At 45.3% G+C, this 17,182-nt stretch overlaps 2 protein-coding genes across 2 annotated transcripts; both read left to right on the top strand.

Moving 5' to 3' along the window:
• Positions 1 to 1,848: 1,848 nt before the first annotated feature.
• On the top strand, positions 1,849 to 5,602 carry LOC118231093 (kxDL motif-containing protein 1-like). Its single transcript, XM_035424576.1, has 5 exons — positions 1,849 to 1,952; positions 2,820 to 2,924; positions 3,299 to 3,451; positions 3,853 to 3,899; positions 4,037 to 5,602. The coding sequence occupies exons 2-5, from the start codon at positions 2,830 to 2,832 to the stop codon at positions 4,321 to 4,323; spliced, it is 582 nt and encodes a 193-aa protein (XP_035280467.1). The 5' UTR covers positions 1,849 to 1,952; positions 2,820 to 2,829; the 3' UTR covers positions 4,324 to 5,602.
• A 505-nt stretch (positions 5,603 to 6,107) lies between these two features.
• ergic2 (ERGIC and golgi 2) lies at positions 6,108 to 16,580 on the top strand. Its single transcript, XM_035425103.1, has 14 exons — positions 6,108 to 6,282; positions 6,814 to 6,959; positions 7,502 to 7,610; positions 8,096 to 8,142; positions 8,958 to 9,025; positions 9,233 to 9,273; positions 9,603 to 9,704; positions 10,091 to 10,186; positions 11,056 to 11,111; positions 11,306 to 11,404; positions 11,704 to 11,801; positions 13,040 to 13,202; positions 13,899 to 13,978; positions 15,269 to 16,580. The coding sequence occupies exons 2-14, from the start codon at positions 6,854 to 6,856 to the stop codon at positions 15,332 to 15,334; spliced, it is 1,131 nt and encodes a 376-aa protein (XP_035280994.1). The 5' UTR covers positions 6,108 to 6,282; positions 6,814 to 6,853; the 3' UTR covers positions 15,335 to 16,580.
• Positions 16,581 to 17,182: the final 602 nt, after the last annotated feature.

Genomic DNA, 17,182 nt, shown 5'->3' with positions numbered 1-17,182 from the left:
TATTATGCGTCATCGTGTCATAAGACCTGCTGTTGGCAGTGAGCAGGTACACCAGCATTCTCAGGACCATCAGAGCGAAGCGCAGTCGTTTTTCTGTACCGAGCCCCACCTGCTTCTTCACCCAAGCTTAGTGATTATGCTGCATTTCACTTAGACCTCAGAATACAGTGTAAATACAGAGTCCTGTAGCTCTGGGCCAACTGTAATGGACCTGAAGCACTGGGCTAATTATAGTCATCCCACTGGGGTTACTTTGATTTGGATTTTTTTTTTTCAGCATATCTGGTGTTACAATGCTTTGAATGTTATTTATGAAAGTTTAATTTTTTATGCTCATGAAAATCATTAAAGAATAATATCATGACTGTAAATATTTTATTATCATTATTTATGGATAAAGTTCTATTTTTCTTTGTCTTTGGATTATTTTGTACTGGCATGCAAGGTTTTGATGAATTGCATTGACGTTCAGGAGTTAAAAAGTGTAATCAGATTTTATTTATTTTCATGCAAATGAAGAGTTTATTAGCAGCCATAATGTGCGTAGGTTTGCCTACCGCTGTGCGTTAGCATGGAGGGCTGGAGCGCTGGAGCGTTATACAACCTCAGGTGGGAGGGGATTCAGTCATTTGACATCTGACCTGACCAGAGGATTTAAATAAAAAACATATCTTTAATCTCTCCTGTTGGTCCGGTGTGTGCTGTGTTTGTTTTGTGTGAAGAGATTTTCTTCTTTTCCACCTAGGTTAATGCTGGAGCAGTTGCAGCCACTGCAATGGAAAATAATGTGCTGTTTTCAGAGGTACCCAAGCACAATGATTCCAAAACAAACTTGTTCTTTTCACTTACAAAAGCAGGATCAGGAATGAAAAAAAGACATTTAATCTCTGTGGTGACTGTTTGGCAGGTGATGATTGGCGTTGAATAGGAAGTTCCCCTGCACTATAAGCAACAGTTCCTTGAATATATTTATGCACATCTATGAGACCCAGGGTGAAAGACACACTGTTTCTTCATTACAGGGTAGTGATGTAAGTGTCCTAGAAACACTTACAATATGCTACATTCATGATCTAGCCATCCATTATCTATACCTGCTTATTCCTGGTAAGGGTCAAGGGGGGTGCTGGAGCCTATCCCAGCATGTATTGGGTGAGAGGCAAGAATATACCCTGGACAGCTTGCCAGTCACAGGGCTACATTCATGATGTTATGCCTAAATAAACGTATTTAATAATGTGTTGAGGAAACTGCGCCTCTTTATGTTTGATACTTGTGTAACAAAGCATACACCCCAAAAATTATTCTTAGGGGTTCACATGTCTGTGGCTGTCAGATGTAACATTGATGATAGCTTTTATATTTTAGCCATGAATACATTTTACATCTCAATACGTCTTTAAAACACAACTTTCAGAAAGAGATTTGCGAAGCAGGTCCTCCCCCTGCTGGATACCTTGTGAAAAATCCCTGTATTGTCCATTTCTCGCAGAATGACCACATGTCTAAAATCCACGTTAAACCTGAATACTCTAAATGGATAAGATCGTGTTGTGTACTAATGAAAAACGGTTCCGTGTTGTTTTAGGGTATTGTTAGCCAAAGTTCATTGTTCAGATCTCTCACGGGTGGCTCTGAGACATTGACGTACGGCTTTGACGTCCCCTGCTTTTACCAGGAGCTTCCTGACGCCCCATTTCTGCCACAAGATTAATTTTCTCAACCAAATTATCTTTTAAATTGTGATGCGCGCCTTATAAGATGAATAAATAAACCAGTATATGCTGAAATCAGAGACTGTAAAAATCCGCTTTTCTGTTGATGAGTAAACTACTTGCCGCACGTGACCCGTCATATGACAGGTCATATCATGTGTTCACAACACGGAAGTACGGCGCTTAATCGCATCTCTCCGACTGGAATATAGCTTGCTGACATTTTTGAGGAACTAGGTAATGATGTTAATTTTTTAAAATTTGATTTCTTGTAGACCTGCGTGAAAACCTTAATACCCCAAGCTACATTATAGCTGTCGTGTTTCTTTTAATTGCGTCAGTACCGTTAAGTTGATCGAAGCAAGCAGTGTTAGGTGTGTCTGATGTAGTTGCATTTCTTGCGAGGTTGTTTCCTTTCTAGTTGTATTACGACGGTTTAGGTTTAATCTGCTAGCACGTGTTATCGGTGCAACGTATTTTATAATTTATTCAGTTAAGAGGCACAGAAGCTTAATAGAAATCGTTTGCCGTTGTTTTAAAATCGGTGTGGACGGACCCAGTTATCGTGGTGCCTGTTACAGCATTATTTCATAGGCATTGGCATTGCACTGTTTCGAAGTTATTAAGCTAACCAGCAGGAGGCGCCATCCGAAAACAGAACATAACAGTCATACATGGAATTAATCACAAACTTTGTTCCTCTGGCTGATGTTGCCTGTTGCATGGTGACTGATTTTTCGCCCAACTGTGCTCTTTTGAAATGTACCGCAAGAAAGGATGTACCCTTGAAAACAATTTCAGAGACTTTAAATGTAGGAGGAAACTGGAAAACTTTTAATTTAGTTTGATTTCAGATGACCACCAACCCCCCTCCCCTGGTGAGCTGTTTGGTAGATACTGCATTTTGGGCTTCAGTGCTCAGGATCTATTTCTGCAACTCCATAGGATTAAAAATATCTTTATGAAGGGGGGTAATATGTGTCTTACAGAGCAGTTCTGGCTACTCTCATTCAGTAGGCCATTATTCAGTCTCATTAACACATTGAGATGAGTGAATGAATGAATTTTTTATCGCTATCTTTTCTTGACATTTCTGCATTTAAGCTTCAACACCATGGAGCCATCTGCTTCTGGAATGTTCTGTGACAGGATGCTGAGCATGGTGAACTCTGAAGATGTGAACGCCATCATCCAAGCTCAGAGGCACATGTGAGTGTGTGACGGAGCTCAGCGTTTATTTTCTTTTCTTAATTTTGTTGAAATTGTATTTATGTTTTCATGATTAGAAAAAGGGTTTAAGGCATAGAAAGGCTAGGAGATGACCTAAACAACAGGGAGAGACAGTACTGTTTCTTAGTATTTCTCTATTATAGTTACGATGTTGGGGTCAACACCGATTGATTCAGTTGGTTTAGTAAATTAATCGAAATTGAAATTGATTGAATGGAGCATTGTTGGCATTTTTAACTAACTGAGCTGAATTTTAATGTAATTCCTGAACTGAAATAGGATGTGTGTCTGTAACTCTTTTTGCAAGCGGTTTTTCCTCCTTGACAGTTGTGGTATATGATTGTTTTTTCCAGGCTGGACCGCTTTGAGAAGACGAACGAGATGCTTCTGAATTTTAACGGGCTCTCCAACGTACGCCTGCACCAGATGACTGAGCACTTCCTGCTGCACACACGCACTCTGCTGGAGATGAAGAAAGACCTGGACAGCATATTCAGGAGAATCAGGTGCTGCCCCCTCCAGGGAAAAAAGATCCTGTCCACATTAGCCGCGCATTAGCGAGTTAGTTCATATTGTGCTCTCTTTAGAGCAGGAACGTCCGATCTTATCCATTTGTGGGGGTGGGGGTGGGGGTGGGGGGGGGGGGGGCGGATTTGGTTCCAGCTAAGCGCTAAGTGACCATATTTATCTGGTAACAGTCTTGAGTGAATACTTGCACCGTTCAAAGGGGAGGTACAGTTTGTGAGATTCAATCCCTGCATTCTGGTTGGACGGTGATATGACAAAGGACAGTGGTTAACTTCAGTCATGGCCTGATTTCCTTTCTATTTAAATGTGTAATGTCTGCTGGAACATGACTATATGTAAGTCTGCACGCTATAAAATTGAATTGTTCATCACCCTGCAGGACACTGAAAGGCAAGCTTGCAAAGCAGTATCCCGATGTCTTCAGCAGTAAGTGAAGCAGTCATAGATGATGATGTCAAATTTACCGTTAGTGGACTAACCCTTATAGCTGTCACCCCCCTACACTCGTACTAACCCTTCCATTTCACCCCTTCTCTGAATACCTTGCCCCCCCCCCCAAAAAGGCGTCCACGAGTCCCCTGTCCTGGAGGAGGATGACGATGAGTTTGACCCTGTCCCGCCCAGCACGGCAACCACCACGGCAACCTCGGAGCAGAGCACGGAGTCATGTGACACCAGTCCTGACATCATCTCCCCCACCGTCAGCCGCTGCTCAGAGGACTTCTCCCAAGAGCATCACCCTGACACGCCCACCCCAGACTGCCCGGATGTGTCCAAGGATGTTGGCGTGGCACGGGGCGATCTTGTTGATGTGGGCGTGGCCATCCTTAGGGACGAGGGCCCAGATTAGAAGGGGGGTGGGGTCATGTGGAGGGGCAGGACTGGAGAACCTTCTACATGGGAATGCGATTGCTCTGGCTGGTGCACTGACCAGCTTTTTTAATTAGTATTTTGTTTTTTCTGCACTTGCTTTGCTGTGTGGTGGTCGGGTGAAGCTGACCCTCGAAGATTGACTGTAGCACAGTGCAGAGATACGAGTTAGCATGTGACTGTACGCTACAGGATGCGAGTGTCCGTCCACTGCAGGACGTGAGTTAGCATGTAAGAATCTGCTACAGGATGTGAATTAGCATGCGAGTGTCCACTACAGGACGTGTCAGCATGTAAGTGTCCGCTACGGAATGGGAGTTAGCATGTGCTGCATCTGCTATAGGAAGTGAGCTAGCATGTGACTGTCTGCTACAAGGTGTGACATCACCCTTGGAAAAGCCATAAGAGGGTGATTAGGACCCCTAGCTGGGTACCTTGTTCTCCAGCTCAGTGGGCCAGTCAGTCCCACAGATGCTTACTGAAACCCACAGCAGGACCTGTCCCTGGTACATATGCAGCCCTGCTGCTCACACACAACCAGGAACTGAAAGAGGACAAAATACTTGAATTTTCCTTGTGTCCTGACAAGTGTTGCTCGAATGTAATGTTTGCTTTTTTTGTGTGTGTGAATGCATCTGCGAGTATGTGTGAGTATATTTGTATCTGTGTATCTGTGCATGCATAGCATGTGTGTGCGCATGCGCTAGTGAGTATGTCTAAGTATATTTGTGTGTGTCTGCATGTGTATTAGTGAATATTTTTTTGTTTGCGTGCATGTGTGTGTTCAGTTATCTTTTCCGTTTAAAGAGCTTAGCACATATGTCATTCTTTAACCATTTGGGATTTTGTTTTTCAAGGGTGAATTAGAAAAGCACAAAATGTCAATTTCTTTTTGGTCACCACTTACCATGTGTTTTATTATTTATTGGTAGATTATTTATGCAAAATAAAGTTATGTGACCCCAGATTAAAACTGAACACTGTTAGTGACCAGAGCTGCTTTCTTCAAGTTTTTTTTAACGAGTGAAACTAGTAAAGTTGTAAATGATGTATAAATAGAGTAGTGCTTTTTATATCTGTATGATGAATGAAAAATGACGTTTGGATTGGTAAATTAACTGTGATGGCTCTAGGAAAAAATGTACAATTTTAACACTGCATGAAACATCACTAACCAAAGAATGTGTCAGTACAGTACTCAGTATTGGGAGTAATGTCTGTCTCCAGGTTCAATAAAAAAAAGTTATGTTTTTCACCCATGGAAGAGTTTGTGGTATTAATAAAAATGAAATTATCTGAACTCACGCTCACTATGTGGAAACGCTCAGCATTTTTGTATACATTGAGAAAATGGATATGGAAAATGCACAATGTTAAGCGTGGGCAAATGTCTCGCTATCAATCTTGCCAGAACTATGAACCACAGACGCGCTTCTTAGGAGTCTCTATTTCTTGTGGTAAGCCTCTGACTCCCTCAGCAGGCACTTTTCTCTCGTGCAAAAGGAATAAGAGAGAAAACGTATTGAGGTTAGAGAATGTGGATAAATGATATGTTAAGACGTGTTATTTTTAAGCAATAAATGAGAAATAGCTCAGCGCAGCATAGAAAACGTGAACCACATGGAGCGAACTTGCGTATGTCTGATCAAAATACAGACCGTGGAAAAAAGGATCAAACCGATGGATCAAATGCACTCTTGTAACTACGCGGAATGCTCAGGGGGCGCTCTCGGAGTTGAGATTATATGCTTTCGTCTAGCTGAGAAGCTCTATGGTTCTAACGGGGTCAGCGGTTCACAAGCGTAGAAAACCTCATACACGCCTGGAATAATTTACAGTTGAACAATAATTAAATATGAAACCCGTGTTTGACTAACAGCACACTGTCCGTCAAAGATTTCAACGGGAACCTAACATTTTGTAGACGTATGCACCCGAGGTAAGAAGCTGATGTTTGTTAGACTAGCTCGTAGGCTAAGCAAACGCAACAGCAGCAGCCTTGCTGGTTTATCTTCCTCAGTTTCCGTCATACTTTGCCAGCCCTTATTTAAACGTTTTATTGTTATCTGACGTTGCGCAGCATGTCTGTGCTGAATTACCGTTTCAAACATTTACCTTTATGCAAAAAAGCTACATAATCGCTCTAAGATACTGTTTTATTTCCTAGTAAGCTTTGTAGTTGGTCGCCGGGATACTCCAGCAAGCCAACACCACGTCACGAAAGTGGTGTGTCTGCTAAGATAAACTAGCATGCTAGCGGCACTGGTATAGCTAACCTTACTGACCTGTAACGCACTTATTGACAGTATCTGTCCGTACGGGCACACAAAGCACATTTCCTGGTTCTCAGATTTCAGCGAACGATCGCTATTTAATGGTAACTAAAAGCGAGCAATGTAATGCATTGTGTTGAATTCCGAAATAAAATGTTATAGATAAAGGTGTAAATGATTTACTGTTGAATGTTCAGGTTGAATTTATGAGGGAGGCAGTGGAGGATTCTCCCGAAGATGAGGCGGCTGTCCCGGAAGAAAGCTCTCAACCTGGTGAAGGAACTAGACGCTTTCCCAAAGGTTCCCGAAAGCTACGTAGAAACTACAGCGAGTGGAGGAACTGGTGTGTTACCATCTGCACATAGATCAGGGAGACGTGTGTGTGACTGGTGCTCCAGTCTAAGGATTGGACATGAACTTTGACCCTTTTCACGTGTTCACATTTGTCCATGTCGATTTTAGAGTTCCTGTATTTGACATCTGCTGTTCTGGCTTTTGTTTTTAATTGCTCAACATGTACAAACATAGATACCAAAGTCATGCGTTTAGTATGTGTGTGTGTTTGTGTGTGTGTGTGTGTGTGTGTAGACCTTACAGTGTTAATGGTTATGCCTGTGCTAAGCTGGAGACCTGAACGCTTTGCTGTTCAGTTGTGCTTGTAAATCTTTTGACTGCTGTGGTGAGGTGACCTTGACTTTGACCTGGCTGTGGTTTGTCAGTGGGACTTTACTTTCTGAAAAAGCTGTTTGATGTCAGAATCACAAGTAAGGTTTTCTGGACGAGAGGATGTAATTGATGCTTGCATAGAGATGATCTGAGTGGTGATTGGTGTCTGCTCTCCTCCTCTTCCTCATCCTCATCCTCCTCCTCGTCTTCGTCTCACAGTGTCTCTCATCGCCTTCACTGCGATGGCACTCCTGGCCTTTTTTGAGTTCTTTGTGTACCAAGACACCTGGATGAGGTACCAGTATGAGGTAGACAAGGACTTTTCCAGGTAGGTTTTCAGAAACCCCTTTAATTCTAGGTACATTTTCAGAAACTCTTCAACCCTCTGAAAGCTGAGTTGCTTCTTATCTGTAAGAAGGCAGCACCTGACCATGCCAGAGATCCTAGGCTGTAGTTTTGTAGCAGAGTGTTGTGGGAGGATGAAAGTTGTTCTTAGTGTTGTTTTTGCTGTATAGGTCTGGTTGTTCACCTTGAAGTGTGACTAAATTGTATCTGGCTGTTAAACTCAGTTTTGTCTTATGACAGGTAGACATAGTAATTCATGTGCTGCACAGATATTAGTAGAATTAATGACTTTAGCTTGACAGTACAAAGTACGTTAAGTGCAGACTTGATTATAACACTTATCATTTCAATAAGATGATAGGAATATCATGAGTATCATAAAGATGATTTATTTTTAAATGGGCTGCTTGGCTACATGAAATTCCAAGGTTGTAATTTGACGTGTTTTTTCTTTTCTTTCTTTTTCAGTAAATTAAGAATTAATATAGATATAACAGTTGCTATGAGATGTCAGCGTAAGTATCATTTTCATTTTCCGGTGCCTGATTCCGATTCTAAATAATGTGCTGTGCTCTTAGGAAATTTTTATGTCTCACAAAATACACAGTGTAATTACAATACAGACATTACACACCAGTCTTCTGGGGCAGTATGTTTCTCTTAGCGGACCATTTGGAGGTGGGACCATGATGTGAGGGTGTGGTTAGAATTGTGGGGGTGTGGTTTAGGATCTGTGGCCTCACTGGCTGGTTCTGTAGATGTGTCAATGTTCAAGGTGCTCAGTCTGTATCCGGAAGCTGTTGTTACTGAGGTTCTGAGAACAGGATGTGTAAATAACACAATATGGCATTACTTTGCTTTTCATCTCAATAAACATCCAGTCTGAAACTAAGAATGCTCACTGGTGCTTTGTGAAAGGAAACTGTGGCTTTACAGGATTTTTGTGGCTGCAGGGATGGCATTGAACTTCCTTGTAGTTGTTTCTGTTTGATGCAAATGATGATATTTGCATGTTCAGCTGTAGCTGTTGGGCACACGTGATGTTTCTGTAGGCTTGTGTTGTTAGTGAAGACATATTGCGCTATTTTTGTGTTTCAGATAATGTTCAACAGATATAAGCTGTGTGTGTTGATGTTGCTGCACAGATGTTTTCAGTGGCTTTTGCGTTGTTGTAGACTTTGATCTGGTTGTGCAGCCAGATGTTCTCAGTTGTTTTTGCCTGGTTGCAGATGTTGGTGCAGATGTGCAGATGTTATTTGGCTTTTTTTGCATTGTTTCAGATGTCACTGCGCATGTGCAGATGTTCACAGTTTCTCTTGCGTTGTTGCAGACATCGGTGCGGATGTGCTGGATCTGGCTGAGACCATGGTAGCATCAGACGGCCTGGAGTATGAACCGGTCAGTAGAACTTTATCCCCCCCACCCCCAATACACTTCCTGTTTCATTAAAACAATGGTGTTCATTTTATCCCCCAGGTACACTTCCTATTAAATTAAATCAAAGGCATCCTTGGGAATTTTACTGAACTGTCCTGATGCTATAGCTGATTTTATTGTAGATTCATTGCTGCGATATGAACTCCTTTCTGCTTGACTTTATTCCAGGTCATTTTTGAGCTCTCTCCCCAGCAAAGACTATGGCACAGGTGAGCTACCATAAGAGTGTGTGGAGTTTTGCTATGATCCCATTAAGAGAAAGCTGTGTGTGAAGTTTTATTGTAACACTATAAAGAACTAACTGTGTGTGTTTAGCATATTTGAAACCTTAACTGATTAAAAAACGTAAGCAATTGTGATACATTTATTTTAAATAAATTTGCTGTTAGATTGGTGTGATGTTCAGAGCGATATGTTAAATGGAGTGGTGTTTTGAATGCTATGTTAAGTGCAGTATGGTGTTCAGAGCAGTATGTTAAGTGGAGTGTCATGTTCAGCCCGCTATGTTAAATGGATTTCCCTGTCCCTCCCTCCCCAGGACCCTCCTCCTGATCCAGGACAGGCTGCGAGAGGAGCACTCTCTGCAGGACGTCCTGTTCAAGAGCATTCTGAAGGGGTCCCCAACAGCCTTGCCCCCACGGTGAGAATTCACAGCACTGGGGACTAGGGCTGGGACTGTATCAGATGTTTTTGGTTCTGTTCTGTTCTGTTCTGTTCTGTTCTGTTCTGCCTGTCTGTCTGTGTGCCCCTGTCTCTTTGTCTCTCTTTCTCCATCTCCTGCTCTCACTTTCTGTCTCTCTCTTTCTCTTACTCTTGTACTTGTTTACTGTATCTCTTCCTCTGTCTCTCTGTCTTTATCTCAGGTCTGAATTAATAGTGCTAACTTAGGAACAGCAGACACTGTGAATTATGCTTGTCAGTATGATGGCTGCCTGTGTATACTTTTAGGCACATCATCATGTAACCCCACCCCCTCTCCATGTCTCTGATGTCTCTGCCCCTCTGCCCCCCCCCCCCCCCCACCAGGGAGGACACACCCACCCAGCCTCTCTCTGCCTGTCGGATACACGGGCACCTCTACGTCAACAAAGTAGCTGGAAATTTCCACATCACAGTGGGCAAGTATGTACAGCCCCTCTGAGCATGCTCCGTAGTGACCTCACATTGCGCCGCTTCTCTGTTTTCATGACGTCTGTTACCATAGATACGGAACTAGCACTGAGCTCGATGCTAAATTGCAGCTTAATGGGTTTAAGTGTTCTGCCGACTGTGAGCCAGTCCTGCTTCAAATAAATGTCTCCTTAGACGCCTGTAAAATTGATCTTTCCATCGATATTTCAGAAGATAATTCTTTTTTTTTCAAGTTTGATTTTTATGTTTTGGTTAGAAACAAGTTTCCTTGAACATTCTCCGGAATCTGCAGTCGTTCTTTATTTACAGATTTGAACTTACAGAGTTTAAGCATTCTTTGTACATAATGCAGAAACGGGACATTTAAATCCTCAATGTATGAATTGATGCAAAAAGTTTTTCCAGGTACTTGTTACATTTACCATAGAAACTTTTATTTAGACCAGGCCTTTGACGAAGCCATGAACTGCAACACATAGGTCGTTTTTATTGCACGAATCTACCTGTGTATTGATGAATTGAATCAATTTAAATCTGTAGTAAAACTAAGAGTGGTGCCAGCACTGCAGGAGCACCTGTGGCTGTTTTTGACCACTTGACAATGGCATTCACTTGATAACATATGGCACCACTCTGACAGCTGGTAACCTGAATACTCTGCCCCCCCCCCCCCCCCCCCCCCACTCTGTCTGCCTCTCTCTCTCTCTCTCTCTTTCTCTCTCTGCCTCTCACTCTATCTTTCTCCTCTCCTCTCCCCATACCCCTCTCTCTCTCTGTCTCTCTCCCCATCTTCCTCTCTCTCTGTCTCTCTCCCCATCTCTCTCTCTCTCTCCATCTCCCTCCCTCTCTCTCTCTCACAGAGCTATCCCTCATCCTCGAGGCCACGCCCACCTCGCTGCTCTCGTCAGCCACGAAAGTAAGTCCCCTGCGTCCTGCGGGCTCAGAAAACAGCCTCGCGTGTGATTTGTCATTCCAGCTACGCGTAAAAAGACACCTGCGGCTTAATCCGTCCTTCGCTTCGTCTACCGCGCGACTCTTCCTTTTGAAATATTCTCCGCTCCCCTCTCCTGACGCACATTTATTTATTTAATTTTTTTTTCCGTGTCGCAGCGTACAACTTCTCCCATCGGATAGACCATCTGTCTTTCGGAGAGGAAGTCCCGGGAATCTTAAACCCGCTGGACGGCACGGAGAAAATCTGCGCCGACCGTAAGGGAGCGCCGCCCCCCGCCGCTTGACCGCCAAGTCGCGGATCTCCGCGCGCTGGCTCCGTCCGGCTCCGTCCGGCTCCGTCTGGCTCCGTCTGGCTCTGTTTGCTGTGCTTTTCTGAGCTTCCTCGCTAAGACGGTCGTGCCAGTGCCAGTGCCAGTGCCAGTGCGTTTGGGCTTTCCACACTGGGAGAAAAGGGCCTAAATCTGGCATGGAAATATTCTGCTCACAGCAGGTCTTGTAGTTGTGTTTTTTTTTTTTTGGGTGCTGTGTTTTTAACTCTGACTCTTGTGTTGCAGATAATCAGATGTTCCAGTATTTCATCACTGTGGTGCCCACAAAACTGCACACCTACAAGATCTCAGCCGACACACACCAATACTCTGTCACAGAGCGGGTAGGTCCCCACACACCAGTACTCTGTCACAGAGCGGGTAGGTCCCCACACACCAGTACTCTGTCACAGAGCGGGTAGGTCCCCACACACCAGTACTCTGTCACAGAGCGGGTAGGTCCCCACACTCCAGTACTCTGTCACAGAGCGGGTAGGTCCCCACACTCCAGTACTCTGTCACAGAGCGGGTAGGTCCCCACACACCAGTACTCTGTCACAGAGCGGGTAGGTCCCCACACACCAGTACTCTGTCACAGAGCGGGTAGGTCCCCACACACCAGTACTCTGTCACAGAGCGGGTAGGTCCCCACACACCAGTACTCTGTCACAGAGCGGGTAGGTCCCCACACACCAGTACTCTGTCACAGAGCGGGTAGGTCCCCACACACCAGTACTCTGTCACAGAGCGGGTAGGTCCCCACACACCAGTACTCTGTCACAGAGCGGGTAGGTCCCCACACACCAGTACTCTGTCACAGAGCGGGTAGGTCCCCACACACCAGTACTCTGTCACAGAGCGGGTAGGTCCCCACACACCAGTACTCTGTCACAGAGCGGGTAGGTCCCCACACACCAGTACTCTGTCACAGAGCGGGTAGGTCCCCACACACCAGTACTCTGTCACAGAGCGGGTAGGTCCCCACACACCAGTACTCTGTCACAGAGCGGGTAGGTCCCCACACACCAATACTCTGTCACAGAGCGGGTAGGTCCCCACACACCAGTACTCTGTCACAGAGCGGGTAGGTCCCCACACACCAATACTCTGTCACAGAGCGGGTAGGTCCCCACACACCAGTACTCTGTCACAGAGCGGGTGGGTCCCCACACACCAGTACTCTGTCACAGAGCGGGTAGGTCCCCACACACCAGTACTCTGTCACAGAGCGGGTAGGTCCCCACACACCAGTACTCTGTCACAGAGCGGGCAGGTCCCCACACACCAGTACTCTGTCACAGAGCGGGTAGGTCCCCACACACCAGTACTCTGTCACAGAGCGGGTAGGTCCCCACACACCAGTACTCTGTCACAGAGCGGGCAGGTCACCACACACCAGTACTCTGTCACAGAGCGGGTAGGTCCCCACACACCAGTACTCTGCCACAGAGCCAGTGGGTCCCCACACACCAGTACTCAAATTTTCACTTTTGGGATTAAAGACTATAGCCATATGTATTTTATATTTCTCAGAGAATGACATTTCTGTGTGTGTTGATGATGTTGTATGCTGTTGCTATAGGAGCGTGTGATCAACCATGCTGCTGGTAGTCATGGCGTTTCGGGGATCTTCATGAAGTATGACATCAGCTCTCTGATGGTGACGGTAACCGAGCAACACATGCCGTTCTGGCAGTTCCTGGTGCGGCTCTGCGGAATCGTCGGGGGAATCTTCTCTACCACAGGTATGCTGCACACCTGAACACACACCTAACACATCTACTGCACACCTGTACAAACGCCTAACATACTGACTACACACCTGAACACACACCTAACACATCTACGGCACACCTGTACAAACGCCTAACATACTGACTACACACCTGAACACACACCTAACACATCTACGGCACACCTGTACAAACGCCTAACATACTGACTACACACCTGAACACACACCTAACACATCTACTGCACACCTGTACAAACGCCTAACATACTGACTACACACTTGAACACACACCTAGCACATCTACTGCACACCTGTACAAACGCCTAACATACTGACTACACACCTGAACACACACCTAACACATCTACGGCACACCTGTACAAACACACACTTAAAATGGTACCTGCTGCACACCTGATCAAGCACCTAACACACTGCACACCTGAATGCACACCTGAACAATACTTCCTGTACATCTGAACACACCTAACACACACACAGACCTCTGTTTTAGGGTCTCCACTGCTGTGTACCCCTGGGAGGTTAGGGGGACAGTATGACTGTGTGACTCTAGGATTTAAAATGTAAGAATTGTGACATTTTGGGCTAAATGTATTGTTACACTTAGTGTGTGCTGCAGTCAAACGTTTCCTGTGGAAGAGGTCACATGACTGTCCCACACTTCCTGTTCTCTCTGGTGTTCCAGGTATGCTCCATGGGTTTGTGGGGTTTTGTGTGGACATCTTCTGCTGCCGCTTCAAACTGGGAGTTTACAGACCCAAAGAGGTACATCTGACCGCTCTGTATCCTGGTCTGACCGTTCTGTATCCTGGTCTGACTGCTTTGTTTCCTGGTCTGACCGCTCTGTATCCTGGTCTGACCGCTCTGTATCCTGGTCTGACCGCTCTGTATCCTGGTCTGACCGCTCTGTATCCTGGTCTGACCGTTCTGTATCCTGGTCTGACCGCTTTGTTTCCTGGTCTGACCTCTTTGTTTCCTGGTCTGCCTGCTTTGTTACCTGGTCTGATCGCTCTGTTTCCTGGTCTGACCGCTTTGTTTCCTGGTCTGACTGCTCTGTATCCTGGTCTGACCGCTTTGTTTCCTGGTCTGACCGCTCTGTATCCTGGTCTGACCTCTTTGTTTCCTGGTCTGACCTCTTTGTTTCCTGGTCTGACCGCTTTGTTTCCTGGTCTGTTTGCTTTGTATCCTGGTCTTACTGCTTTGTTTCCTGGTCTGATCGCTCTGTATCCTGGTCTGCCTGCTTTGTTTCCCGGTCTGATCGCTCTGTATCCTGGTCTGATTGCTTTGTATCCTGGTCTGACCGCTCTGTTTCCTGGTCTGATTGCTTTGTTTCTTTGTCTGACCGCTCTGTTTCCTGGTCTGACCTTTGTTATATGTGTCTGCATTTGTAAGTAATCGCTTTTAACCCAAATGTATAACTTAAGACATTAGCTGGTATATTTTGAGGTTAGCTGGGCTCCCTGCCAGAGCTCTGATTGGCCATACTAGGCTCCCTGCCAGACCTCTCATTGGCCGTACTGGGCTCCCTGCCAGAGCTTGGATTGGCTGCACTGGGCTTGCTTCCAGGGCTCTGATTGGCTGTATTGGGCTCACTGCCAGAGCTGTGATTGGCTGGAAGTGGCAGAACGCAGCTGGCTGCATTAGAGTGTCAGTCGAGCTGATCTACTGGAGTCTATATGATGCACTGGGAGGGGCAGCATTTGATTGATAGACCATCCCACTGTTTCTGGTGAGATTAGATGGATAATTAGCAGATTTCCTGCCTCCCCCAAGAATGCCCCCTCAGATCACCGGAAATTACTGGCCTCGACCAATCAGCTTGGCTTTCACAGTGCACTCAACCAATCAACTGAACTTGCAAAGGGGCCCACAGCCAATCAACTGAGCTTGCACAGAGTCTGTTGGTTAAAGGCTCCCATGGTGTTTAGAACATCTCAGATGGTAGTACCTATGATCTGTGTTTTGTTTTACAGACAAAAAAGACATGAAGTCTAAAACATAAAGTTTTTTTCTGTTAATAAAGAATCGCTCTGTTCTCATTGTTGTGTTTTGCAGGTGAGCATCTCGGATGGCCTGGTAAATAACCACACCCCTTTACTGTCGGAGAACAGTGCACACTAACTGGACCCTGGGGGGGCGGGGTCACCAGGCCGCCCCCTGTCCTAAGACAGACCCCCCCCCCCCCCCCGCACAGCGGAATGTGTTTTAGCCCCACCAGCTGATCCAGCCCTTTTCTACACACTGAACATTTCTTATACAAACAGACGGGAGCGAACCACTGGCCAAAAACGGGGGAGTTCTAAGAGAGGAGGGGCCTAAAATGGAGAATGACTGGAATGGCCTGCCTGTGAAATCAAGCCGTGGCCTGAACTGGTCGCGGCGATTCCCCCCCCCCCCCCCCCCCCCATGTCTTTATTATTGTTATTAATTTGTGCTTTTGTCGCCATGGAGACCCTCAGCACCGAGTGAAATGTTCCAGAGCATTGGAGAGAGGGGAAGAAAAAAAAACCTGTCAGAACCTGCCCTACACCTGCGCACCTGCCCTACACCTGCGCACCTGTCAGAACCTGCCCTACACCTGCGCACCTGTCCTACACCTGTACAGACCCTGTGCACCTTTGTGCTTTTGCCCTGGATAGATGCGGACACAGGATTTTCTGAGATGAATCCTGATCTTGATGTTTTTCTCTATGTGTTGGGTTGGATTGAAAACAATTATTTTTTTGAAACTGTGCTGGTCTATTATGTCTAATGACTTTGGGTTTATATTGACATTTTAAAGAAGTGGTTTCACTGTCCTTTCAGGAAGACCACCTGTGATGAGGGGGGGTATCTGTGTTTTACAGTTGGGGAGTTTGGAGGTGGAGGTGGGGGTGGGGGTGGGGTGGGATGGGAGGGGGGGATTGTACACATTTAGGAAATCGTGTTGAACTGACTCCAGCAGTTTTTGGTGAGATTGTGAAACATCTTGTGCAAGAACTTTAAGTACACTATATTTCCAGCTGTATTCTGTACTTCAGCATTGGGCTCTCATTGAGTCACATAGGAAGATTTCTGATTGGTCATCAGCTTTGGGGGGAAATCTGCATTGGTCACCTGTGATCTGCAGACTCTCATGGGCTATTATAGTGTCTTTGTCATGGAGACGCTCAATCCCATATTATTATTTGTTACGGTTAATGTTAATCGGGTGGTGTGGAGAACAATTCAAATTGTTATTAAATACATGGATGGACAACAAATGCTTTTTTTGTATGTCACTCTAGATCATTTTGTTTGCATATTTAAGGGTAGATCTAGTCTGCGGTCTGGTAAAACATAATTTAAATGATATGGGATTAAATGCTTTGAAATGTTTGATATGTGATATCAGTGTTTGTGATTATCTGTGATATCAGTGTTCACGTTTCAATGCTCTGGGTTGGTGCCGACTGCACAGTTTATTCCCAAATTTTAGGTATGCGATACATACACAATAAGGCTGTTGCTGTGTATGTAATGTGTGTTTGATGAAACAACCTTACCTACACAGAAACAGACATAGGGTAAAAAAAAAAAAAAGAAATTATATATGGATGAATCATTGCATTTATTTCACACTTTTCCAAATGCGCAAAATGCTTTATAGTGATGAGTGGGAACTCACCTCATCCACCACCAATGCGTAGCACCCACCTGGGTGATGCACGGCAGCCATTTTGCACAAGAACACCACACATTAACTAAGGTGGAAAGGGAGAGAACCTTTTTTTAGCCAATTAAATCAGGGGGATGATTAGGTTGGGAATTTAGCCAGGACACCAGGGAACCCCCGACTCTGTGACAAGTGTCATGGTCCCTAGTGACCACAGAGGGTCAGGTGGTCCCCGGTTTCATCCGAAGGATGGCATCTCCTACAGCACAGTGTAGTGTCCCCAGAGGGAAGACTGCCCCCTGCTGGCCCACAAACACCACTTCCAGCAGCAACTT

This window comes from Anguilla anguilla, chromosome 7, assembly GCF_013347855.1.
Source record: "Anguilla anguilla isolate fAngAng1 chromosome 7, fAngAng1.pri, whole genome shotgun sequence".
NCBI lineage: Eukaryota > Metazoa > Chordata > Actinopteri > Anguilliformes > Anguillidae > Anguilla > Anguilla anguilla.
Note: the sequence above shows the minus strand (reverse complement) of the source record. Positions and strands in the feature narration are given on the sequence as shown.